The sequence below is a fragment of the Triplophysa rosa genome, linkage group LG15 (assembly GCF_024868665.1).
Source record: "Triplophysa rosa linkage group LG15, Trosa_1v2, whole genome shotgun sequence".
NCBI lineage: Eukaryota > Metazoa > Chordata > Actinopteri > Cypriniformes > Nemacheilidae > Triplophysa > Triplophysa rosa.
Window position 1 is genome coordinate 9,540,642 of NC_079904.1, and position 25,718 is coordinate 9,566,359.

The window sequence follows — 25,718 nt, forward strand, 5'->3', positions numbered from 1 at the left end:
TTCATGCGAGTTACGGAAATTGCTGAGTAAGTGTTTGTCATATTCCAGTACAGTATTTACACGCATACGGCACAACACATTTATTGTTAGAAATGAAAATGTAATTTATAATATTAAAAAAGTCATGAAATTTAACAACATTTTGCTTTGTCCTTTTCTAACAGCCCAGATGGAGAAGAATTGGGATACGTAACACGGAAAGCATGTCGCATCTTTATGGTTGAAAGTAAGCCCGTCCTTTTTTGGATGACCTACTTTTGAGGATCCCACCTATCTGAGCACAAGTCATTCGGTTCACAATGCTAAGCCAGCACATATTGGTTCCCCTTTCTCCGAAGTTCTGCCCATGTTTCCACAGGTTTTTTTTCCCTCATCAGCCCAAACATATCACATCTGTCACCCAGCCCTGCCCATAGCCTGTGTGTTTGCTCACCCTGATTGGCCTCTCTTTTTCTCTTCCACACACACAGTCTCCTCTGGCCCAGAGCCTTTAACCCTATACATGGCCTCACTACCCTCCCTAGATTCCTGTTTGAGTTTAAATACCATCTATCAGAAGCTCTGCTTGACCAAAACCCAAGCTATGATAATGACTCTAAAATGATGTTTAGATGTTATTTCTTTTCAGCTGACGCCTACAAGACTGCAAAAATTAATTTTGATGACGTTTTGATGTAGGTCTGAGGTTTTTAAATCCTTTTTAACATCCTCATAAAATCATCTCTTAACTTCACTAATATAAAATTCTCTGCATTTTAATCTGCAAGTTCATTTAGGCCTATCACAAAATAAAACCATGCAAAATACGTATTTTTGTAACAATGTCTCATAAATAAGTTACATATTATTTCAGTAATAATATTTAATATAAAAATATTTCAATAATATTTGCAGTAGCTGAGAAACAAAACCTATATAAATGTATTTGTTCTGCTAAACACAAATGAAGATATTTGGTTATTGACATTCTTACAAATATATTCCTTTGTGTTTAGCAGAACAAATACATTTATGTCGATTAGAACAATCTGAGGGTGAGTAAATGATGACAGAATTTTCATTTTTGTTTTCTTTAATGTAAACAAACATATATGTGATAAATAATGATACACCTTGAAAAACTACTATTTGGCAGCATTTGGTCTTTTTCTTCCATTAACACAGAAGCTGTACCTTTTTCCAGTCTCTGCATTGTTTTGCTAAAATAGAAAAGTGGTCCTTATTTAAATCAAGAACACTCCTGTAGTTTTACATACTACTTCTACAACTTTGAACAGATGCAAATGAAGCTGCTTGTAAATGTTCACGAAAAAGCTTTAACAGAACATGTTTCATTTATACAAAATCCTAAACATAAAATACATTAGATTGTCCACATATGCAGGATTAGGAATCGATTATCAGGCAAAAGCTCACTTTATTATCAGGAAAAAATGAGTAACCTCTTGTGTCTGTGCATAGTCAAACATTAACTGCCTCTGTTTCCATACCAGTTACCTCAAGGATCCCCCTCCTCCACACTAACCCCATATTTGTTTTCCAAGGATGTTGTTCATTTTCTCAAATAACATATTACATCCATGTTTAGATTTAGAGAGGTGTGTGCCTGTTTGTGTGTTCTTTTCAATCTATAGGAAATATATTAGTCAATTATCCAATTAATGTCTATTATTATGAATTTATTTTTTGCTTATTAAGAACATCAACTGTCTGATCAGCCTCAACTACACAAATCACAGACAAAGAAACTGAACCATCTACAGTTTTTTTCCTGAGTATCTGAAGAAGAGGGAGGGATTGATAAAGCCTTTTGTCTGCTCAGCCCTGCTATCCCAGACAGACGAAATCACAGACCTCCTGTAGGGACAAACAATCAGGACATCTATGAAATCTCCCGAACATTTACACCTCTTCTCGCTAATCATTTTAGCTAATTAACGACATATGCATTGAGCATATTGTGCTTTAACATGATAGGAACGTAAAGGTTGATGTATCTACAACAAAGAGATGCAGCACACTCCTAGGCTCCGCCCTGGAATTCTTTGGAGAAAGCTGCTCACTGAGGTTTCCGAGTTCATTTTAGTTCAGCGAAACCAGTGCAGGCACGTGATATAGATGTAATGATTTCCGGACCGCTATTGTGAGAACCCTGTCTTAAATATACATAAAAACTGTATGTCAAAACAAAGGGCAACCTAATGTGTATGCTTTTCTTAAAAAGGATTAGAATGATAGAAAATACATTTCGTCGATATTATTATTTCTCCCCAAAACCGCTGTGGTGTTCGTTCATAGCATAGCAGATATTTTTCTTATCCATTTGTTGGAACAGTTAAAAGCAGCGTCTTTTTGTCATTTAGCGATGTGCCCGTTTCCTCTTTATGCAACAGTCATTTGAGGTAAACGTTCAAAACACGCAAAATAAATCATTCCTTAAAAACAGCAATAGTCGTGTTTATATAATATGTGCACAGTAGTAGTATTGTGGTAGATTTTCGCTTTGTTTTTATTCCAAACAGGCGTTGGCTCACGCATTTCCAGTGTGGATTCGTTGTGCGTCGTCTGAGCGTGCCACACTGTGCTAGCACAGCGATCCAGACGCGTGCGAGTATCTCACGATTCCGTTCGTTCGCCGCGCCGACCTTTCCCCCAGTTCTCGAGCGCCGGGTTCACCGGGTTTACTCTGACACCGCTGACTCCTCCGTAACGCCTCCCAACAGCCACGCACCCTGTTTCCGCCAATCGCTGCGCGATCACGTACTGATCACGCGCTGCTTGCGTTCCCATTGGTTTTTATCCGCTACACCTTTGTTTTTGATTGGTTACATGTTACCACCCGCCAGAGCGCTCTGAATTTTGTTTCTTTTTTCTTCTGTTGTTTTTTTGCGCTTGTGATTCACTCAGCTGAGGTTGGACCTTGCTGTAAAAAAAAGTGGTTAGACTTATGTGTCCAGGGTTTGCTGAGCCGTCGTATCACCCCGTCTTCCCGTTTCGGCTCTGCTTTTGGGAGATTTACGCATGCTGAATTTTGACCCCAGCCGGGTAAGTTTGTAAGCTGTCAAAGTGTTTTTAATAATTGCTCATTTTTAAGTGTTTGCGCAGTGACCCGCTAATGACGTCCGCTCCCTGGTGTTACAAAGTTGCGCCCTATATAACATCATTTTGTACTCATGGTCGTAGTTATACCTGAAATATGACAGTGCTTATTATTGAATGCTTTTTAAACCATGCTGTGTAAATAAAACAGGCTTTAAAGAATTTTACGTCATGATAAGCCATTTGCCGCAATCTTGGTTGTTCATTACCCTCTTGTGCTCTTTGGTGTTGAGCTGCAGTGCTACTCGGGTACAAACTGTTGTCACTGTTTTTTTTTTTGCGACCTTATTTGCCCCTTGAACATACTCTCGTAAGGTGTTCTGCAAAACACAATTCGCCCAATAATAAGAATGATAGAAAACTCATTTGATTGGATTGACCTATGGTCAGTCATTTGAGTGCGTAGTACATTCTTTGTTTTATAACGTTTTGCACATTGTTTAGTGTTCGCTGACCTGTGTGAAGGTCTCAATTACGACAAAAAGAAACCTTACTGAAATATCTTGATGTGTTTAACTATCCATAGACGATACTCTGCATGGCACACTCACATGGCGCTTTGGTTGGCTGCACGTAACTCTTAATTCTATATTTGGCGATGGGAGGTTCCCAGCAGCTCACAGTTAACGCTATGCGAGGGGCTGGGTGGGTGTAGTCGACCAGAAATGGGGCCCATTTCTTCGCTCATGAATGGCAGTAGCTATTTACAGTTCAACACTCGGCAGATGCTTGGCAAACAGTGTTAATCCGTTGATATCGTCACTTGTTTTAGGACACGTCTAGTAGAAATGTATAACAGTTTTTGATGTCAATTGAGAAAATTGTTATTGTAGTTACAGGGACCAGCAGTCTTTTTACCCAATGGCCACATACATTAAGATTAAAAGTGCAGTGTGTGTTTTTATGTTCTGTAGTCCAGTCTTGTGGACATCTGTGAGGTGATGATGGCGAGAAACCGGCATGACAGTGAGAAGTCTTGCTCTTCCACTCTGGAATACAATGACCTGGAGGCTGCAGAGGCTTTGGTATGCATGAGCTCCTGGGTCCAGAGGACGCACAAGCCTCGCCCACTGACGCCCACCTCAGATTCCTGTGATTCTCTCCCATTGCAGACTGAAATCATTGAGTCCCCTAAAGACCTCGTCTCCCTCTCTTCACTGGTGAGTGACTCTGAAAAATACGAATAGAAAAGAATGCATAGTCAAGCATATAAATAAATGCATTTATCCAAAAAGAGGATTTAATAGCTTTTACTTTATTAGAATCTTCAAAACTTACTTTGAACACAATGCACATCTCTTTCACCCAACAGTGCATGACCCCTCCCCATAGCCCAAGCTTCACTGAAACTTCAGGCACAGCAGTTCTCAGTACCTCAGTGGCAGGCTTGGGTCTCAAACCCTTCCTGTCACAGTCCAGGCTTTGCTCACCCTTGACCAACAGGGCAACATGTCACGTCAGCCTGCATCCTCCTACCACAGTTATGCTCAACGCATCTCTAGACCAGCCCATAATCCGCAGAGCCACCAGCGTTATACGACACACTGCTGACAGCTCCGTAGACCACGACATTCCAACACCGACTACGGGGAAAGAAATGCAGTGTTCTAGCGAAAACCCTTTACAGCACACAGAACCTGGTAGCAACCCCACGGCAAATCAGAAAAACTGCAAAAGCCCTCATGATTCTGCAGAAACCGAAAGGACTGCCCCCTCCCCTGACTCCACAGTCCCTGTTATCCCCACATCACTGTCTGCCATCCCGCAGTCCCCCATCGCTAGCCCCCCTGTGCTCTGTCAGGTGTTTCCTGTTAATGGGCAGACTGGAATCATCTCTGCATTTGTTCAGACCCCGGTACAGATGCAGGCGTCTGGCTCGAAGCCCATTCTTCCACAGACTTCCACTCTTTCTCAGCCACTCCTGGTTGGCTCTCCTGTAGCTCAGGGCACTGTGATGTTTGTCGTCCCCCAGTCCCATGTTTCTCAGGCCTCCACCTGTCAGCAAAGTGTAGTTACTCTTGGGAACACTAAGCTTCTGCCCCTGGCTCCTGCTCCGGTCTACATGCCATCGGGTCAGAGCGGCGGAGTGACGCAGTCTGACTTCTCTCGCAGACGGAACTACGTCTGCAACTTCCAAGGATGCAAGAAGACTTACTTTAAAAGTTCCCATCTGAAGGCACATCTAAGAACCCACACAGGTTTGTATTCACTGTTTTCAGGTTACGATGTTATTAAATATTTGCAATAAGCTCGACGGTGGGCAATATCTTTGTGTGTGTGTTTCAGGTGAGAAACCCTTTAGTTGTCATTGGGAAGGCTGTGATAAAAAATTTGCACGCTCAGATGAACTCTCCAGACACCGCCGAACACACACGGGTGAAAAAAAGTTTGTCTGTCCCGTGTGCGACCGCCGCTTCATGCGAAGCGACCACCTGACCAAACATGCCCGGCGTCACATGACAACCAAGAGGTCAGCAACATGGCCTAATGAAGTTCGCGATCTTAACAAAGTGTCTGCGTCCCAGGCGCCATCTTCCCTTCCCCTTAGTGTTCTTCTTCCTTCCTCAAACTAGATTGAGACCACTTGCCTCAGGACAATATCCCACTGTCCATTTACAGGGGAAATACTAGAAAACCAAGGCTGCTACACATCCATGTACATAAAACAAAATGACATTGCACTGGATTTTTATTTTAATCATGGTTGTTTATAAGGGATTCTTGTTTACTTTTGTATAAGTTATGTCTCCCAGTATGTATTTACTCCTTTTGCCAAAGTCTTTGCATCGGTTCATCTGTTACTTATTCTTTACTCTTGTATATTTGTATATAAATATCCCTATCTATATGACTGTAACGTGTATTCAAACTTGCATTTATTGTTGATATATGAATAAATGTTATTGATGTTACTTCTGTTATTTGGACAGTATTCCTGTATGCGAAACTACCTGCAATATTCCATATTATTTAATAATAAACATTTCTAGTATAACTATATAATTTGTTATCTCTATATTTGTGACCTATATATACATATATAAAGAACTTCTAGATAAGAAGAAAACGGAGAAAAATAGACAATGAAATCGTTACACAACCATGTACTGATGACGACACAGTTACACAACACTAGCTCAACATAAATTCTCAACATCGTCACCCCACAGTACCAAGTAACACGACTCCTCCAATCACATCGCGTATTTGTGGAGCGTTTAGGGGCGCGACCAATCAGGGAGGTGACGAGATGTAAATATGGCAACAGCAGTCTGACTGACATCTTTTGGTCTCCGCCCATTTGCCTTACTGACCGATATAAACGAAATAATTCAAACTACTTTCATTGCATTAAAAACGATGTAAAATCCAATATTCTGTCTTCTACTGATGCTTTCCTAAATTAAAATAAATTAAAAGCACTTGACGAAAAGCACTTGACGATTGGATTAATAGGAACATAAATTTCATATGTATACTTACAGAATCATTTTTCGGGTCTAACGGATGTTTTCAAAATGAAAACAATTTCAAATATTCGAAAAAAGCGTTTGTTACGACACGAACACTGTGACGCAACACAATAGCTAACGTACCAAATTGCATTCTTGTACGTGTCCTTAAAGATCAGCAACATTTAACCGCCATGTTCGCGTGGTACCTTAAACTGCTTTTCATTAAAGTAAAAAAACGTATTTTCTGAACTTTTCGTCAATGCGGGAGATTCTCCAGAAGAGCCAGGTTTATTGCTGTTAAAGCGCGCCCTCCTCTGGATTCTCATTGATATTGCAGCCGTTTCCTTTATGCAACAAATATTTTTTACATCAGTTTGGTCTTTTTCAGTTCTCATGGCTGTACGTACTGCTTCTGGCGAGTCAATGTTGCTTGGTCTTTTTGTTGTGGTATTTTGTGCTTAGATTTTTCTTTTTAAAATATTTTTCATAATCAGTCATATAGAGTCAAATAATCATCTCTGAATACATTTTATTGCTAATGAAATGTTCATAAATCGTGTTCTTTTTTTTTTTTACAGATAAATATAGCCTTGTTTCTACGAAGATTTATACATACTATAAAATGTTCGAACAAAATTGTCCAGGCAGTATTATCCTCCTGCCACTAGATATCTCACAAGTATGCAGTTCTCTACTACCGTACTGTGACGTCTTGAGCGCCTGTTTCCTGTCCCGCGTCCTGTAAATGCTGTTGACAAAAGAAGCAAGTAATTTAAACATTTATGCTTATTCTGAAACACGTTTTCAACAGAATTTAAGCGATTGTTTTAATCAATGCTGATTTCAAAATAATCTGTCTTGTAATTAGTCATTCGTGTTCGGTTTTGATGAGCAATTGGCTGATCTTTGTTGTGGTATAAGTTATAAGTTAAACATGGTTAATAAAATGCATATAATCAGAATCGGTCCTTTAAGATATGAACGTCCTTTTTATATAAATGAACGATTTCATTAGCACTAAACTGTATTCAGAGATGATTATTTATTTGACCATATATTTGAAAAATAAATACAAATCTAAACACAAAATACCACAACAAAAAGACCAAGCAAAAAGCAGTACGTAAAGCCATGAGGACTGAAAAAGGCCAAACTGATATAAAAAATATTTGTTGCATAAAAGAAAAGTCTGTAATGTCAATGAGAATCTAGAGGAGGGCGCGCTTTAAAAGCAATAAACCTTGTGGACGAGAGAAACAAGAACAACAACAAAACATTTGGCGCCACGTCAAATAAATGTTTTATGAAGGTAGCAATTTAAAATGCCTTGCTAACGCCTTAGTAAGAATTAATATGTCAGCTGTTTTGTATAACAGTATATGGGTTGACGTTATGTCTTTTATGATCGTTTACTTGAATCTGTGGAAGCCATTGCTTCGTTTCTATTGGTGTTTTGTTGTAAAAAGAATAAAAGCGTCGAGTTGTGCCTGTATTACCAAGATTAACTTTTACCATTACATTTTTATACTTTCACTTGATGTTTAAAGTATTATTTATACAAGAGCAACAGTTATTGTCCTTTTTATACATGTGGCAATGCATTTATTGGCACTAGCACAATATGCTATTTTAAACGTACTTCAGTTCATTCCGAATGGGATTATAAATTAGATTTAGATAAATAGAAAGTGGAAACCAACATGCAAAAGTGTGTTGTACACGGAAGTCTCATAGCAAGTAAACGCAAGTCTTGTTGTTGTGTCTTATTGTAAACGTAAATGTATTTTGTTCAATCTAACTTTAGTGCAAAATATCAACAATACGTTGCTTTTTGTTATTTTCGCGCTTTTTAATCATTTTGTATACTTGTTTGTCGGGTTTTTGTGTTAAATTTCTTTTAGTATGGAGGGTTGCGAACGAACCCAATTGTGTAACATTTTACAACCCCCCCCACCTCACACCTTTAAATTTCCCGCGATCTGGAAACGTGTATAGTCCTCACGTGACGTCTTTTCGCATCCTGATTGGTTCAGCTGACGCAAGAATGAAAAGGGCAAGACAAAGCAGAAGGCTAGCCTTCTCTCCTATTGGGTGATTTTGAGCGCCAAGAAATGAATATAAGAGTCACCGGCACTCGTACTTCGTATTCTTCCCTCCAGCTGGACTGTAGATATTCAAGCTCGTATACTTAATTTATTTGTGTCTTATAATCTTCTTTGATTTTACTTTGTCGTTGCGTCTTAAGTGTAGCTATTTTTTTTGTATATTTTATCAAACACTCATTCACCATGCTGTCTACTCGCTCTCCACTTAAAACCAAGAATGAAAACTCAGTTTCTTCAAAAATGAGTAGCATGTCCTTGGTGGACAAAGAAAACACGGTAAGTGGATACCTATTTACTGACGGATTGCTGTTCAAAGTACATTTCTGAGTCTTTTTACGATTAGATGTTTTTGTTGAAAATGTGAATTTTGCTTCGTCTCCAGCCTCCCAGTCTGAACTCAACCAGAGTCCTGGCGTCCAAAGTCGCGCGTAAAATCTTTGATTCAGAGGTATGTTTGAATTCTCGCGTCACTCCATGTTACTTCAGGATTGATGTCAAACTACATGTAGTATTTTTCTGTATAGACGAGTTATTTCTGGATTTATGTTTTGAAAGCTGCACGTAAAATTTGGCGGATTCAAAGCGCGCCAACTTTGGCTGATTCAGCGTCATTGTGTAACGTTAGGTGTTTATTTCATGTTAACAAGGCAATCTTCCTGAATATCCTCTAGATTTAAATGGGGGTTCGTATCTCTTTGTGGGGTTGCAACAGAGTTTAGTCTATTTTCTTACGTGTTTTGGCGGGTCACTAGCTCGAGCACAGTTGCCCAACCCAAAAACACTTTGCTGTCGATTTAATGCCCAAACATGTTTGCCATGATCGTTGTTATTTAAGTAAACCGAACTATGAGATACGATTTATCAATGTTTTGTTGTACTTTTATCATATCAATTACTGTTTGGTATGGCTCGGCCACCAAATCAGACCTACGAAGACTACAACGGACAGTTCGTAGTGCTGAGAAAATTATTGGTGCTCCTCTGCCCACACTTCAGGACCTGTACGATTCCAGAGTGAAAAACAGGGCAAGAAAAATCATCATTGACTCCACACACCCAGCACACAAACTCTTTGATCTGCTGCCCTCTGGCCGGCGCTTTAGAGCACCAAACACCAGGACTTCCAGACACAGAAGCAGCTTCTTCCCCCAGGCAATCTCCCTCCTAAACAGATAACTGCTCCTTAAGAGCAATATTCCACTTCCACTACTCCTATAGTGTGCACTATAGTGCCTTATTATATCTACATCTTATGTATACATGCATATAACACTACCTCTACTTACTAAATTATCCATTTGCACAAGTGTACATACAATGTTTATTCTACTATATACTACCCTGTACAATGTCTCTTATATGTTATTATCCCCCATTTTCTGTAAAATAGTCTTTATTTTATATATGCACAATTTAGAATCTTTTAGACTGTAAATCGTATTATATTGTATTGTCATTGTGTTGAATGTCTGTACTAGAAGCTTCCAACACCAAAGAAAATTCCTTGTGTGTGCAAGCACACTTGGCAATAAAGCTCTTCTGATTCTGATTCTGATAACGTTAATAGGGAGCGGTCATTGTTTGTCTTGCTGGCGTTTTTTCTGCCCATAGAATCTGAGCTACTGATGTTGACCAAGAGATGAACTAACTTTATTACCGAAAATAAAATGGTATTTTCCATTTAAAATCCAGTCATTGTAAATTGACAAGAAAACATGAGGGAATCTTTATGCGTTTGGCTGATGCTTTTATCCAAAGTGACTTGCATGCTTTACGTGTTAGAATAACACTTTTAGAATATTTAGTGTTTTATTAGAACACGTTTTATTTCAGAAATGCTCAGTTAGCATGTGTTTTTTGTAACCTGTTACGCTTTAGTTTTCCGAACCATATTAAAAGTATTACAATTTTCTCTTAAGGAACAACCAAAAGCCAGTAAAGCAAATGTGGCGGAAGAGCCACTTCTCAAGGAGAACGCCCATCGCTTTGTCATTTTCCCAATTCAGTACCATGACATCTGGCAGATGTACAAAAAGGCAGAGGCCTCTTTCTGGACTGCGGAGGAGGTAAACTTAAAAAATATCATGCTATTTTGAAATATATTTTAGTCTTGGTAAAGACGTCAAATGTGACCTTACAGTTACAGTGTGATAAAATGATTTGTTTTTCCCCAAGGTGGACCTGTCCAAAGATATCCAGCACTGGGACTCTCTGAAAGATGAGGAGAAATATTTCATCTCCCATATTTTGGCTTTCTTTGCTGCAAGTGATGGCATTGTCAACGAAAACTTGGTTAGTTCAGATGCAAATGCATTCCAATTTGTTCAAAAGCTGTTATAAAATAGAAACCCCCCAGGTTCTCATTGCACATCTTCCTCTGTGCTCTAGGTGGAGCGCTTTACTCAGGAAGTCCAGGTGACTGAAGCCCGTTGCTTCTATGGTTTCCAGATCGCCATGGAAAACATTCACTCGGAAATGTACAGTCTGTTGATTGATACCTACATCAAAGTTCCAAAAGAAAGGCGAGTCTTTTGACATGTCCTGTGGGCGATGATGAGTGGCGCAGGGGTACGTACCTCAGCTGATGATGGGAGCTGAGTGCTGACTGCTCAAAGATCAGTGAGCATGTGGTTCGCTGGTTGTAGAGCGTCAGTACGAAACAGACGCCTTGACTGAGCCCTCTAAATGTGTACTTGCCTTAATATGGTGCGTTTCAGTTTTCGGACACTGACTGACCTTTTAAAATGTTTTATTCCTGTAGAGAGTTTCTTTTCAATGCCATTGAGACCATGCCTTGTGTAAAGAAGAAGGCTGACTGGGCACTCAACTGGATTGGAAACAAAAATGCACAATATGGTACGTTGAAGCTGCACTTCCGAATGATTTGATTGACAACTAGTTGGGCTAATGGAAGTCTGTTTACAGGAGAGCGAGTGGTGGCTTTTGCTGCTGTGGAGGGAATCTTCTTTTCTGGCTCTTTTGCTTCTATTTTTTGGTTAAAGAAGAGAGGACTCATGCCTGGACTCACCTTCTCCAATGAGCTTATCAGCAGAGATGAGGTAACTTTCTGAGAATCCCACCTCATGCACAAACCTAAATCGTATCAGCAGACCTGCCAACCTGTACTCATTTTGCGTAGCCGGTACGCATTTTGACCTCAAAGTACGCTGGTACGATTTGTCACTCTAAACTACGCAAAAACCTGATGACGCCTCTACTGCGTTCAGTACTCAAAACAAGCAACAGAAAAAAGAATATGTCCAATCATAGCACTGAGTTCTTCCCCCAAATGGAAAGCGGCGATGATTGACATGTCCTATGGCCTATCGATCAATAAGAAGAGTCAGCAAATCGGCAGAACCACAAAATCCCGCGTGATCCCCTTCCACACACACGTTCTGATGCATTGTTTTAAACGAAGAGTCAAGACGTCTTCTGAGCTCTAAGGTAAACGGATCGGGTGGATGTGGAAAGTTGAAATATTGAATTAGCTTAATCCTATGCAGTCGATGATCTCACGGGCTCATTTGATAACGTGCACTTGCCCGCAAGATGCGCTAACATTATTTCTGATTTATAAATAAGCGCTCACGAAAAGTTACCATGATTTTACCAAGTACCATAGGCGCCGATTGCGCTGGTGGATTCTCGCACTTATATCTGCGAGAGAGCATCAAGTTTTGGTCACATAAAAACGGCGTGCCGGCGCCGTTCTCTTTCAGTAAAGCGAATCCGCGTGACAGCGGAGCGGATTGAATGCGCTCTGCAAAATCGAGCTCTCGATAATTGTCAATAAAATAAAACGTCATATGCAAACTTTTGAGATTAATAATTATAAACGTGAATAAATAAGTAAAGTAGATTATGGCAGGCTGGCAAAAAAATGTAAGTGCATGTGTGCAGCATAGAAAGTTACCAAGAGGTGTTTGTTTGTGCGTGCGCGTGGCTGGAATGGGGACTAACTGCCACATGGAAAACTTTGCTGATGCTCTGCTCAGAAAGGCCAAATCAGCGACCTATGAAACAAAGCAGTCAAGAGCAAGTGCCACTGCAAGTAAATGTGATTGATATACATCAAGGGTATCTCACTGAAGATTATTTACACACACAATATACACAAATGTTTCCTAAATTTAAATACATGTGTTCAATAAGAAAAGTTATTTTCAAAAATGTGACTGATGCTTTTTTCACAACCAATATGTTATATGTTAAAAACCTGTGTTCTGTCTCTTCGGCTGATGGTACTCAAAAAAATATTCCAAGGTTGGCAGGTCTGTATCAGATATGTAGAATAAAATGCTAATTTGGTTTTCATTTTTGTTCATATTAACCAACAGGGGCTTCACTGTGACTTTGCCTGCCTTATGTTCAAGCACTTGGTCAACAAACCCTCAGAAGCAACTGTAAGGAATATCATCACAAACGCAGTTGAAATTGAACAGGTTTGTGTGGTTGCCATAAAATACAGAGATCTATCAATTGTACCATTAACCTAAACGGTTTAAACAAATACTGTAAGTTTCCTTCTAGTAAATGTTTTTTATTTGCCCTGTAGGAGTTCCTGACTGAGGCTCTACCGGTGAAGTTGATCGGCATGAACTGTGACCTGATGAAGCAATACATTGAATTTGTTGCTGACAGACTATTGCTGGAGCTGGGATTCAGCAAGGTAGGGGTTTATTTGGCACTTTGGTGGCTGTCACTATATCAGTAGCCAAAGCATTCACTTAATGCAAAATATGCTAAATAAACCACCGGGAGACTGCATTTATTAGATATTATTTACTAGAATAATCTTGATTGTTCTATAAACACCATGCACTGTGCTGTTTCTTACCTTTTTTGTGTTTTTCTTTTCTCCTGTAAAGCTGCTTTGGAACAATGCACATTGTGAAAAGCGCTATATAAATAAAATTGAATTGAAGTAGCCATATTCGGTTGATGATTCTAGATCTGTGACTTGTTCAGCATTACTCATTACATAAAATGAGGTATTAACCTTCTTAATTGTTTTCTAGATCTACAAGGTTGAGAACCCCTTTGACTTCATGGAGAACATTTCCTTGGAGGGCAAGACCAACTTCTTTGAGAAACGAGTGGGAGAGTACCAGAGGATGGGAGTTATGTCTGGACCTACAGATAACGCTTTCAGACTAGATGCTGATTTTTGAAACTGATCAGTGCTGGAAATGGACACTTTAAGGACTATTGACATGTAAATGGGCTTGGCCCTTACATTTGTACAGTATTCATGTCAGATGAATCTAATTGATTTGTAAGATGATTTTTGTTGGTTTAATAATATTAAAATAGTTTTAGTTTTTGCCCTTTTTAAATAAAGAAAAAAACTTAATGTGCTTGAATCTCTATTCTAACTGGTTGTTTTAAGATCTGTTAAAGTGGGTTCAGCTGTTTTTAAAACACCGCTCCATTGTTGCAGCTCACTTAACAATGGAGTATGTTTTACCTAAAATTTGACAAATGGCATTATTTTAAATGCACACCAAGTCTATAAATAGTTAGTTTCTCACGTCAAACACTTTAAAAAGTCTTAGTATTGCTTGTATGTGGAATTTAGATTCGCACATGGGGACCTCAGTATTTACTAATGCTTTCCTGTTTATGTATTAGATATAATATTATTGTTATGTTACAAAATGTGAATATCATTGAAATCTTGGGCATTGTGCTTTTAGTACAGTGACTCATTTTCTCAATGCACACCTGTAATAAAGAGCAACATTACTGACATGGAAACTTCTGAAGTGCTCAATATATTTATAGGACTCATTATCTGGGGCACTCTTGGTATGGGCTGGGTGACCAACCATTCTCTTAAAAGTGCTTTCAGGACATTGTGAACTTGGTAGTACACTCAAACATGTTTAAAATAAACTGGAACAAAGTTGTGAGAGATTATCCATCCCAAACACTTCAAAATATGCATGGTTACATTTGGTAATGTCAGGTTGCTACTCTGATGTATGGCACAAGTGTCTTTAATTTGCCAATTAAATCTGTACTTCTGAAACGATTATAGACTATTGTGAATATCAAAGTCATCTTATCAAAGCCATTGTGATGTATTAATGATTGACCCGTCCCGGACACAACTACATTACTATTGGTAATATATTTATATGGACATTTTGATTAGTATGCCTGTCAGTGGCCCATCTTTCTAAAGAGTCCTTATCTGACAACAGCTGCTTTTGTCCACACATCCACACACAATAGATCTTGTTAACATACATTATATCACTATGACCGCTCATTGTCACATCAGCACATGACATTGGGTATGAGATATACAAACTACTACACCAAAATAGTGCTAATGTCATACTTTTGTCGTTTGTTTATATTCAAGAAATAACAGAAGATATATATCAACAACATTAATATGCTCTTCTATTTGCGCACATTTTTCCTATAAACTATATTTTAGACATTCTGCTTTATTAAAGGTCTTATGAACACTATAGCAACCATTAGAACAGTTTTAGAAGCAGATATTTGGCTCAGCGTGGCATGGCTTATGCAGGAGAATGTCACTAACAGGTTGATAAACAAACAATTGATCCTAATATAATGAATGTTTAAAAGCTTTTGGGGCTAACAGTTGCCACATTCTGAGTGGGGGATATTGGTAAGTGCAGCTGTCTGAAACAGGCAAATCCTGTGTCCCGTTTGTGTCCTTTTAAGGAATGAGGGCCCTGTAAAATTCTTGTGTTGGTTTCCTTCTTTGTCTGACTGTTATTGTAGACCACCAGGCCTCAGACACAAATCAATTTAAAACTGTAAATGCTAACAGATCACAAATGAATAAATCTAACTTTTACTTTGTTTCGATGGCGCTCTCAAATTCCTTTTGTTTTCTGAAGAGATGATCATTCCCATATCTAACATTATCAATCCAATGAATGCACAATTTTTCTTAGTGTAGTATATGTTATAGTACATACAAGTAACTTAATCACAAAGCAAAGAGTTAGCCATGACCTCATTTTAAGCACTGGTTTCTAGACAGCATCATCATGGCTATAATAAGATGCTAGTATCGCCACAGTACACAAGGGTTCAAGGGAATCCTAAAGGATTGTGTTCTGTAGATACCTATGGGCCTAGTGTGAAAAATATCTAATAATAGCACATCTAACAGTCCTGCTTGAACATTACGGTGCTGAAAAAGGATAACACATAATCCAACTTTGGCACCAACTGACGGTCTATAAGGAAACCCCAGGAATTTGAAAAAGAGATAACAATAGGTTAGGAAATATTATCACGCTGATATCACAGATAGCTTTTAGGATCACAAATAGAACATTATCTCCACCTCTCTGAGATGATAAAACACAAGGTAACAATGAAACCTCCAGGGTGAAATGGTCAACTCCATACTAACAAGACAAATAATTCATGTACTCTACACTATTTAACCCAAAGCACCAAAGTACAGTATTTTCAAACAACAAGAAAAAAATGCTTTGTTTTCTAAGAGTGTTGAGTGAAAGAGATAGGGGGGGTGACAAATAAGGAGTTGGAGCCAGCACTGATGTGCGGCCTGGAGCACCTGTCACTCACCATGACCCTAAAAGGAAAGAAATGAGCCAATCAGAGAACAGCAGTACCGTACAGCATTTCAGAAGAGGGACACAGGCTCTTTCTCACTCCCTTGCTAACACCCCCACACCTCTCAGCTGTCTGGCATACTTTGAGCCCAATCGCATACCAGGGTCCAGGCCATTTGACAAAGGTGGCATTGCTCAGGTCTGGGTCTTGAATGTGACCCCACACATCTAGTGTTGCATCTCATACCTTCTGATTCTTTATGTTATCAAAGAGACTGTATGTGACAATGTAACTACACATATGGCATAATGATCTTTGTCTCTGTGTTTGAGAATTTTTAGGGCTGTCAAACGATTAATCGGGATTAATTGCATCCAGAATAAAAGTTTGTGTCTACATAATATATGTCTGTGCACTGTGCATGTACATTTTGTATTCATAAAAATACACATACATATTTAAGAAAAAAATAATAAAAAATAAACATTTATGTATCATTTCAATTATTGATAAATATAAATACATATAAACATTTCCTAAATATATACACTGTACATGCATGTGAGTTTTTGTGTTTATAAATACAAAACTAATATGCACAATATACAGACATATATTATGTAAACTTTTATTCTGGATGCGATCAATTGTTTTTGACAGCTCTTTTTTTTATTAGATTCCTTTCGGTGTGTGTGATATCAAAAATCCTAGTTACTATTTGAATATATTATTAGAGCAGTTTTGTATATGTAGTGTGTATCCACAAAAAAATTCTTAAAATATTTTGCATCTGCTGTTGTACTTCTGCATCAGTCGCATCTGTGTTGAGTTGAATAATGATGATTCATGATTTAATAGAGGAAGGGTTAACATAACGTTTACTTAGCTACATCCATAGAAAGAGTGAACATGTTTATTATGATTCAATCATTTCATGATCATCTATTTAACTACTTTGTAGTCTCATTACACATAATAACATATAAAAACATTATTTATTAAAAAAAGACATTATCCAATTTGATATAATTCGTCTTACCACCCAACTCTTCAAGCACATCCATAAAATTCAGAACAATGGCAGCACATTTCTGCTGTTTATTTTCGCACCAAAGAGGAACTGTCACCTTCTAAGAAACATCTGTCCATTTTTGTAATTACTTACTATGAGCCATTTTCTAACAGCTTATTTGGTGTTGTGTGAATGCCTGAGCCCGCCCCTGAACCCCAGCGACCCCCACCCAGATCCCTACCATATTTAAGGAGCATCCCTGTCCCATGCTCTTCATCCCAGCGGAAACTCCAGTCTTGTGCTACAACTTGGTGAGTGTATGCTCCTATTATGTCAATGGACTACAGCAAGGAAGAGTGAGATTTGAAGAGCGCTTTGTGCAGTATTAGGATCTATTACTTTACCAACATGAGAAGAAACGTTATTTGGAATTGAAGATTTTTGGGTTATGGGTGCAAATAAAGGATAATTGTACTTAGCAGATTCCACAAAACCACTCTTCTGAGGTGGAATAATTCATATAATGAATGAAAAATGAGTATAGATTGTTTTTGTAGCTTTAGTAAGTAAAATATTTAGTTAAAGATATGTTACAAACATTGTAAAGTACTAAAGGCGGTTAAAAGGGATTAGAAAAGGAGTTAGCCGTAGTAACTTGTACTTGTTTGAAAGTTCTCAAGCGTTTGATGTTCTTTGGATTACAATGTCATTGCCTGGGTTTTAAATGGATCACTTGAAGATCCCGTGATTAAGAAATTCATCAATAGTAATGAAGTGACACATGTTGTCAGCAGATCCCTTACAGTTTTGCAGACAGCTGAGGGGAAGAGCTCTGGGCCTGCTGTCATTTGTCATCAGGCAACTGTGAAATAGCTACAGATAAGCCACTCTGTAGGGGGGCCTCCACAAGAGCTGATGCCTTAAATAGTGTAAAGGGAATCTGCTGTGTCCCTTTTGGCATTTAATCGCTGCATTTGTTACTGCAGGCCGTTGACCAGAGGAACACTGGTGAATTTTGGTTGCAAGTTAAAATAGATTTTACAAACTTTGTGTGCTGCTGCAGTTTTTTGACCAAAATAAACCAAGTGTGGTCCTTGAGGTTACACCACAACTGTATTAAAAGTGTATATTATGTGTAAATAGTTGAATATGTGTGTGTGCATTTGTGTTGAAATTTAAATTGCAAGTTTTACAATGTTACAACCCCACAAAGGTTCTGAAATGGTTCTTTGCAGCAATGCCATAGAATTATTTTATTTATTTATTTATTATTTTAAAGTTCTTAAAAAAACATTTCACCTTTTTGAAAAGTGCAACTGTACAGCAAAACATTCTTACAGCAAAACGCTCTTACCCTGTACAGCAAAACTAATTTCTGTTTTTCTCCTATCAGGACCACCTACACCAGACCAATCATGTGTGACGACGATGAGACTACCGCCCTCGTGTGCGACAACGGTTCCGGTTTGGTCAAGGCTGGATTCGCCGGTGATGATGCTCCCCGTGCTGTCTTTCCCTCTATTGTTGGCAGACCCCGTCACCAGGTCAGCCAAAATATTTCACATATTTGACAATTGCAACATTTTGTAATTTTTCACAATTTTAAGTTGTTTGCTGTAATGTCTGAACCAGTATTGTTTTTACCCTGAAATAGGGTATCATACGCACAACATTTCCCCTAAAATATTAATAATGAATATTTGAAAGCACACTTATATTTTCTTATATTGAATAAATAAACATTAATATTATAAACAATGATGAAAGAACATTTCTAAGAATGCTCTGATTAACCCCGGGCTTCAAAATGTATCTGCAAAATCAGAACAGAGCAAAATATGAAGATAATGAGTTAAAAGAGAGCAAATTCTGAAATTCGTTATGTTGCTACACTTGACTCACACCGTACCTGTTTTTTCCCACAGGGTGTGATGGTGGGTATGGGTCAGAAGGACAGCTACGTCGGAGATGAGGCTCAAAGCAAGAGGGGTATCCTCACTCTGAAGTATCCCATCGAGCACGGCATCATCACCAACTGGGATGACATGGAGAAGGTAGCGATCGAAAAATCCACACATGATGCATAGAGACCACCCACAATGATTCCAAATTAATTCTAAGGTCTTTTATTCAATTCAATTCAATTCGCAAGTAAACCTACATCATCTAGTACGTCCTATCATCTAAGGATTGCATCCCTCTATCTATCTACTCAATTTGAACATTTTCTATAGATCTGGCACCACACTTTCTACAACGAGTTGCGTGTGGCCCCTGAGGAGCACCCCACTCTGCTCACTGAGGCCCCCCTTAACCCCAAAGCCAACAGAGAGAAGATGACACAGGTGAGCTGACTGACCCATTCTTGAGTGTTTGGTCAAGGTTTACTGTTACTGGTGATGAAAAACTGACCTTGTATTTTCCTGTTGCAGATCATGTTTGAGACCTTCAACGTCCCTGCCATGTACGTTGCCATTCAGGCTGTACTGTCCCTGTACGCCTCTGGTCGTACCACCGGTCAGTGTTTGTCAAATCTCTAGAAGCAATATATAACACATAGGCATTCATTTCTCTCTCTCTCTCTCTCTCTCTCTCTCTATATATACAGTAGTATATACAGTATATAGTATGCGAGCAATATTTGACAAACTGGTCAATGTGTAACAGGTATTGTGCTGGATTCTGGTGATGGTGTGACCCACAACGTGCCAATCTACGAGGGTTACGCTCTTCCTCACGCTATCATGCGTTTGGATCTGGCCGGACGTGACTTGACTGACTACCTGATGAAGATCCTGACCGAGCGTGGTTACTCTTTCGTGACCACAGGTGAGTTCTACTACAAGATTTTGAGTTCTATTTTAAACATCTAGTGCATCACATTGACTATATATGTTACATCAAGTTTGAAAACACGAATGATATTCTCTCACCAATAGCTGAACGTGAGATCGTGCGTGACATTAAAGAGAAGCTGTGCTACGTTGCTTTGGACTTTGAGAATGAGATGGCCACTGCTGCCTCTTCCTCCTCCCTGGAGAAATCCTACGAGTTGCCCGACGGCCAGGTCATCACCATTGGCAACGAGCGTTTCCGTTGCCCTGAGACCCTCTTCCAGCCCTCTTTCATTGGTATGTTTTTATTAGTGCTTTTTGTTTGTGATTTCATTACACTTCATGAATTAATCATTACCTTGACTGTAGGTATGGAGTCTGCTGGTATCCATGAGACTGCCTACAACAGCATTATGAAGTGCGACATTGACATCCGTAAGGATCTCTATGCCAACAATGTCCTGTCCGGGGGTACCACCATGTACCCTGGTATCGCTGACCGTATGCAGAAGGAGATCACTGCTTTGGCCCCTAGCACAATGAAAATCAAGGTGAACGTCAAATTCATTCGTGAGCTGTTGTGTTACAGTCCTAAACTCCAACTAAACAATCTTGTCTACTCTGTGTTCTCTAGATCATTGCTCCCCCTGAACGTAAGTACTCTGTCTGGATCGGTGGTTCCATCCTGGCTTCCTTGTCCACCTTCCAGCAGATGTGGATCAGCAAGCAGGAGTATGATGAGGCAGGTCCCTCCATTGTCCACAGGAAGTGCTTCTAAACTCTCAACAACCCCATCGTCTGAATTTATTCTGTGCCCTTTGCTGTATATAGCCTACATGTACCATTGTAATAAAAGTTGTGACGTGCTCTCTGGGATTTGTCTCAGTTTTTGGTGTCCAGACAGATATACTGTAAGGGGTAAAAAGTCCCACAACTATCTATCTATCTATCTATCTATCTATCTATCTATCTATCTATCTATCTATCTATCTATCTATCTATCTATCTATCTATCTATCTATCTATCTATCTATCTATCTATCTATCTATCTATCTATCTATCTATCTATCTATCTATCTATCTATCTATCTATCATTTATATATATATATATATATATACATTTTGTGTGTTGTTACTATTATTCTTCATACTATAATTTATAACACAGATACTGTAGATGCACAACACGAACACCTTGCTGAAAACAACACCACAGAATCTCTAATGTGTTCAAAGGTTATTGTATTGGTTTTAATGGAAACTATGTGATCTCTGTTGCGTTCTGGAAAAAAACATTAAATCATACTGTAATAAGGTTTAAAACACACTACATAAAATAATGTTGTAATGTGTTTGTAAACAACCTATGGTTTATAGCCTATTTGCAATAAAAACCAGAATTTCCAGAATTGATTCCCTTCAGGGATAAATGACGATGACGCAGACAGAATGACCACACAGCTCACTGGAATTAGCATGCAGGTGTTTCAGTTATATAGCCTACTGAAATTTTCACTTGTATTTATTTTCTGTAAATACATTTACTTGTATTTATTTACTGAAATTATAACTTTATTAAGTAATATAACACCGAAACACGGACGTAAAAAAAACATGTTTTAGCAGTGTCACACTACGTCAGCCAATGGTTATTTGTACAGGCAGATGATTCGGGCGCTTGGCAACAGAGCAAATGATGCGTGGAGGAGGACGGCATCTCTGTTGAGCGAGACCATCTCTCAATCCATATTACATGGTAAGTTATCTGTTTTATACGCCGTCATATTTTAAGGCTATATGCCATAACACGCTTGTTTTAGCTTTGCAAAAATACGACTACGATTATCTATTTTTAATGTGCGCATTTCAAATGATGGCCTGTGTTCTTTAGGAAGCCTGTTTACCTGTGACGTACACAACAGCGATCTGTTTTTGTGAGTATGTATTCTCTGTCAACTTTAAATGATACATCAGGATGCGTACGTCACATAAATAAACAGAAGTGTACTTTAAAAAACGTTTTTATATCATTTAGGCTACATCTATTATTTTCTGTTTATCGTTAATGTAGTAAACGTCAACGATGGGTTCAGCACCGAAAATGACACCCACGGTTCTTCTCAGTGTCTTGATAAGCGTGTTGGCCGTGGTTTCTGGTCGCAGTCCACGCACGGCAGATCAGGTGTCCGAGGCTGATCTCCAGCGCCTGCTCCACGGTGTGATGGAGCAGCTGGGCATCGCTCGGCCCAGGGTCGAGTATCCTGCGCACCAGGCCACCAACATAGTGGGTCCTCTTAGCATCCAAGGTACGAGCTTTGTATAAAACCCAGTTTTTTTTATGATTGCACGCTTCATTATACATACATGTTTATTATAAACGTAAATCAATGTTTTGTGTAAATGCAAAAGACTGTAGAATTTACAACATTTATCGAAACACGTAGCGGACCAACAAATATTTGCGATCATCTTAAAAACGGCCCTAAACTGCTTAATTTTATGTTTATGATATCCTGTGTTCAATGGCTTAGACACCACAATGAGGTTGCCTTCACGTTTGTTATTGTACACTTTGTCCACTAGGTGGTGCCCACGAAGGGCTTCAACATCTTGGACCATATGGGAACATCCCTAACATCGTTGCAGAATTAACTGGAGACAATGTTCCCAAAGAGTTCAGTGAGGACCATGGCTATCCCGACCCTCCCAATCCTTGCCCCCTGGGAAAGACTGGTAAGCATCCGAAAGTGCAGAAACTATCAGAATCCACAAATATACAGTGATACAGTTTATTCTAAAAAAAAAACAATCAAAAACTATAGCTGAGCCAGGAGAGCTTACAGATAACAGATCGACTGATTAAAGATGTTTACAGACAGGAATGACTACACAGATGCAACACTAAACTTCAGTGTTGATCTGGATATTCTCAGAAAATGACAATTATTTCTCCATATCAGTCCATATTTCTCAGTTTTTAAAATGTGATATTTTTCTAGCTGTTGATGGATGCATAGAGAACTCTCCAGACACTGCCGAGTTCAGTCGTGAGTTCCAGAAACATCAGCACCTCTTTGATCCAGAGCATGACTACCCTGCCCTAGCGAAGTGGGTGAGTTGGCACAGTGGAACCGACTGGGATTCCCTTAAAACGAATTTAAGTCTCGTTTCATTCAATAAAATGAGCTTTGAAGACACAATTCAGTAAATCAATTGAATTGAATGACATATGAGGTTATTTTAACCAAAGTCATGGTCAAATTTGTTTTATTCATAATAGACAAAAGTATACTAACCAAAACCTATTTCTGTGCATTACCGTCTATGTCATTAATGATTCTACAGTACATCTGTTTAGTTTTTTGTGTACTTATTCATGTCAACAATCTCTTTATCTACAAAGTACATCATAGTTCATTTTGAAGTTTATATAATGTATTACAGTATATTACATTCTGTAATACAGTATACTAATATTGTTTTACTTTTTCAGAACAAAGGGTTGTATGAAAAACTGAAGGGTGGGTCAAAAAGAAGAAAAAGGGTACGTTGTGAACATAACTAGGAATAATGTTCTGTGCCTTCTGGGTGGAATTTATGAGAGGCACATGAATGATAGATAGACCACTGATATTGACATGTATTTTATAGTGAGTATGTCACAAGACCTGCTACTGACTGTGTTTCAGAGCCCAAATCCATATCTGATGGGACAGCGGCTGGATAACGTGGTGGCCAAGAAATCAGTGCCACATTTTCCAGAGGACGATGAAGTTGAAACTGCTACCAGCAATATCAAAACCTGAACATTGTGTTGTTCAGGAATCTGTATAATAAAAATCACTTATCAGTATCACAGTAAAGTTAATATTAGATAATGTGCAACATTCAAATGAATCATGTTATTAAAAGAGCAGGAACGCGTGATTGTAACACAAGTAATTCTTCCCATGGCACAGACTTTGTTGTTCATTTTAATCAAATAAAAATGTATATGTACACGTGCACACGTTTTGAGTTGTGTTTTTAGTATTGTGTTTCACTGTCAATTATCGAAATCACAATACACATTCATATTTATCATGACTTCTCCCTCTTGTGGCAATGGAACATCCCCAAAATGCTGTGAATGATCTTAGGTTTAGGAGGCGTGGACCTCCCCTGGTATTCTGCCCCATCCTCTTAAATGTCAGAGCTCAGAACGTCCATACCTTATTTTGACTCTGAGATCTCGATCATTTGGAACAACTTATATCAACATATATTCTAGTTTACATCATTTCAAATTCTTTAAAGCTACATAGCCTAGCTGCAGTCCATGTGAAGAAATACGAACAAATATTAATCTGAGGTAAGTTTAAACATCTCATATAAAATTATTAATCATATAATAAATCTTAATTTTGCATTTTAAAGTCGTCATATAGACAATTAACTTTAAGTACCTCCAAATGAAAAATGTTAGTCAAAAATGAATAGATATTTAAGAAAATAAACAAACATAATTATAACTTAAACATTCATTTTACTATTAAACCTATTTTAGGCTAATTTTAAATTAGCCTATTGTTTTAATAATAAGTATAATTTGGTAAAAGTTTAAGTTTTCCGTATTTCTTCGTGTGAAAGGATGACTAAAGACGCATTAGCTGTCACTGTCGCGGTCTTGTGGCTGCTCTGCAACCCAGCCAGAATCAGAGGAACCGGGGGATTTCAAGGCGCCATTCCTCACCCAAATAAATACACCCCAAACGAGTCGGAACAGTCGCCGCAGACACCGCAGGGCACTTTCAGGGGAATGGGACCGCCTTCGGTCGGGGACGAGGTGCTGGACTCTAGCCAGGAGGCTTTATACGTAACGGAGCGCCGTTATCTGAAACTCGACTGGTGCAAAACGCAGCCGCTGAAGCAGACGATCAAAGAGGACGGGTGCCAGCCGCGCACCATCATCAACCGCTTCTGTTACGGACAGTGCAACTCATTCTACATACCTCGACACATTTATCAAGAGGACAGCGCCTTCGAGTCGTGCTCGGTGTGCAAGCCGAAGACTTTCACGACCGTCACTTATACCCTCTTTTGTCCGGGCCAGACCTCCAACACCAAGAGGAAGCGAGTGCGACGGGTGAAACAGTGCCGCTGTACCGCTATCGAATTGGATTGAACGCGCTGACGTCATTGCTTTACGTGACCGCGGCTACGGCATTGTCGTTTGTGGAAGTTTCTCCGTAAAACGTGTCCTTTATGTTGGGAATAAAATTTATGCAATTAAATGTACTTAAAATAAATTATAGTACTATAAAAATAGTGACGTGTTAGAAAATGCTTATGTTGTTATTCTCCACTGTGTGGAGCAAGATTTGCAGTTTACTCTGCGGCTTTCTTCGTAATGTGGGAGACATTGTGATACAACCAAAGTATTTTTGAGTCCAGTGCAATTTACACAAAAGTGCAGACATTTATTTTTCATGTTGCAATCAAAACATCTATTGGAATAATGAACATAATTAAAATAAAAATGAGATGTGAAGAAGCAACATAAATGTCTGTATTTTTAAAAAAAGTGTGTGAAAGTAAATAGTACAACTTTCAATGTAACTGTACATGAACATTGCCTTTGGAATATGACTTTT

The 25,718-nt window shown here is 38.8% G+C and overlaps 5 protein-coding genes and 1 non-coding gene across 12 annotated transcripts; all 6 read left to right on the forward strand.

The window, feature by feature from the left end:
* Positions 1–2,815: 2,815 nt before the first annotated feature.
* klf11a (Kruppel like factor 11a) lies at positions 2,816–6,090 on the forward strand. The gene is made up of 4 exons (XM_057352857.1): positions 2,816–3,045; positions 4,014–4,259; positions 4,412–5,297; positions 5,386–6,090. Exons 1-4 carry the CDS (start codon positions 3,022–3,024, stop codon positions 5,670–5,672), a joined length of 1,443 nt encoding a protein of 480 aa, XP_057208840.1. The 5' UTR covers positions 2,816–3,021; the 3' UTR covers positions 5,673–6,090.
* Positions 6,091–7,244: 1,154 nt separating this feature from the next.
* On the forward strand, positions 7,245–14,717 carry LOC130566292 (ribonucleoside-diphosphate reductase subunit M2). 3 transcript variants are annotated; one of them, XM_057353690.1, is made up of 11 exons: positions 7,255–7,321; positions 8,876–8,935; positions 9,042–9,107; positions 10,579–10,725; positions 10,835–10,951; positions 11,048–11,181; positions 11,421–11,515; positions 11,585–11,718; positions 13,000–13,104; positions 13,218–13,331; positions 13,681–14,717. In XM_057353690.1, the coding sequence occupies exons 2-11, from the start codon at positions 8,900–8,902 to the stop codon at positions 13,831–13,833; spliced, it is 1,101 nt and encodes a 366-aa protein (XP_057209673.1). In that variant the 5' UTR covers positions 7,255–7,321; positions 8,876–8,899; the 3' UTR covers positions 13,834–14,717. The 3 variants fall into 3 exon arrangements, with proteins under 3 accessions (XP_057209671.1, XP_057209673.1, XP_057209672.1); XM_057353689.1 differs by having other exon boundaries at positions 7,259–7,317; XM_057353688.1 differs by having other exon boundaries at positions 7,245–8,935.
* Positions 11,204–11,340, forward strand: LOC130566469 (small nucleolar RNA SNORD94). Its single transcript, XR_008964479.1, has one exon. It is a non-coding gene; the product is annotated as a small nucleolar RNA SNORD94 (small nucleolar RNA).
* A 2,790-nt stretch (positions 14,718–17,507) lies between the features above and the next one.
* On the forward strand, positions 17,508–20,951 carry actc1a (actin alpha cardiac muscle 1a). Of its 2 annotated transcripts, XM_057352291.1 has the most exons (9): positions 17,508–17,560; positions 18,643–18,793; positions 19,175–19,303; positions 19,484–19,594; positions 19,682–19,766; positions 19,917–20,078; positions 20,189–20,380; positions 20,453–20,634; positions 20,718–20,951. In XM_057352291.1, exons 2-9 carry the CDS (start codon positions 18,665–18,667, stop codon positions 20,859–20,861), a joined length of 1,134 nt encoding a protein of 377 aa, XP_057208274.1. In that variant the 5' UTR covers positions 17,508–17,560; positions 18,643–18,664; the 3' UTR covers positions 20,862–20,951. The 2 variants fall into 2 exon arrangements, with proteins under 2 accessions (XP_057208274.1, XP_057208273.1); XM_057352290.1 differs by having other exon boundaries at positions 20,189–20,634.
* A 784-nt stretch (positions 20,952–21,735) lies between these two features.
* LOC130565944 (neuroendocrine protein 7B2) lies at positions 21,736–24,090 on the forward strand. Of its 4 annotated transcripts, none has more exons than XM_057353110.1 (7): positions 21,736–21,841; positions 21,977–22,023; positions 22,157–22,391; positions 22,669–22,818; positions 23,085–23,197; positions 23,579–23,629; positions 23,775–24,090. In XM_057353110.1, exons 3-7 carry the CDS (start codon positions 22,169–22,171, stop codon positions 23,889–23,891), a joined length of 654 nt encoding a protein of 217 aa, XP_057209093.1. In that variant the 5' UTR covers positions 21,736–21,841; positions 21,977–22,023; positions 22,157–22,168; the 3' UTR covers positions 23,892–24,090. The 4 variants fall into 4 exon arrangements, with proteins under 4 accessions (XP_057209093.1, XP_057209091.1, XP_057209094.1 ...); XM_057353108.1 differs by having other exon boundaries at positions 21,737–21,841; positions 21,977–22,019; XM_057353111.1 differs by having other exon boundaries at positions 21,755–21,841; positions 21,981–22,019.
* A 96-nt stretch (positions 24,091–24,186) lies between these two features.
* grem1a (gremlin 1a, DAN family BMP antagonist) lies at positions 24,187–25,269 on the forward strand. Its single transcript, XM_057353782.1, has 2 exons — positions 24,187–24,436; positions 24,715–25,269. Exon 2 carries the CDS (start codon positions 24,716–24,718, stop codon positions 25,247–25,249), a length of 534 nt encoding a protein of 177 aa, XP_057209765.1. The 5' UTR covers positions 24,187–24,436; position 24,715; the 3' UTR covers positions 25,250–25,269.
* Positions 25,270–25,718: the final 449 nt, after the last annotated feature.

Bases quoted from the DNA above. Each gene is read 5' to 3' on its own strand.
- klf11a (XM_057352857.1), top strand. From the start codon at position 3,022: ATGCTGAATTTTGACCCCAGCCGG. The intron at 4,260-4,411 runs GTGAGTGACTCT...TTCACCCAACAG, and splicing joins TCGTCTCCCTCTCTTCACTG to TGCATGACCCCTCCCCATAG. The intron at 5,298-5,385 runs GTTTGTATTCAC...TGTGTGTTTCAG, and splicing joins ACATCTAAGAACCCACACAG to GTGAGAAACCCTTTAGTTGT.
- LOC130566292 (XM_057353688.1), top strand. From the start codon at position 8,843: ATGCTGTCTACTCGCTCTCCACTTAAAACCAAGAATGAAAACTCAGTT. The intron at 8,936-9,041 runs GTAAGTGGATAC...CTTCGTCTCCAG, and splicing joins TGGTGGACAAAGAAAACACG to CCTCCCAGTCTGAACTCAAC. The intron at 11,182-11,420 runs GCGAGTCTTTTG...TTATTCCTGTAG, and splicing joins ATCAAAGTTCCAAAAGAAAG to AGAGTTTCTTTTCAATGCCA.
- actc1a (XM_057352290.1), top strand. From the start codon at position 18,665: ATGTGTGACGACGATGAGACTACCGCCCTCGTGTGCGACAACGGTTCC. The intron at 19,595-19,681 runs GTGAGCTGACTG...TTCCTGTTGCAG, and splicing joins ACAGAGAGAAGATGACACAG to ATCATGTTTGAGACCTTCAA. The intron at 20,635-20,717 runs GTGAACGTCAAA...TGTGTTCTCTAG, and splicing joins CTAGCACAATGAAAATCAAG to ATCATTGCTCCCCCTGAACG.
- LOC130565944 (XM_057353110.1), top strand. From the start codon at position 22,169: ATGGGTTCAGCACCGAAAATGACACCCACGGTTCTTCTCAGTGTCTTG. The intron at 22,819-23,084 runs GTAAGCATCCGA...ATATTTTTCTAG, and splicing joins TTGCCCCCTGGGAAAGACTG to CTGTTGATGGATGCATAGAG. The intron at 23,198-23,578 runs GTGAGTTGGCAC...TTACTTTTTCAG, and splicing joins ACCCTGCCCTAGCGAAGTGG to AACAAAGGGTTGTATGAAAA.
- grem1a (XM_057353782.1), top strand. From the start codon at position 24,716: ATGACTAAAGACGCATTAGCTGTCACTGTCGCGGTCTTGTGGCTGCTC.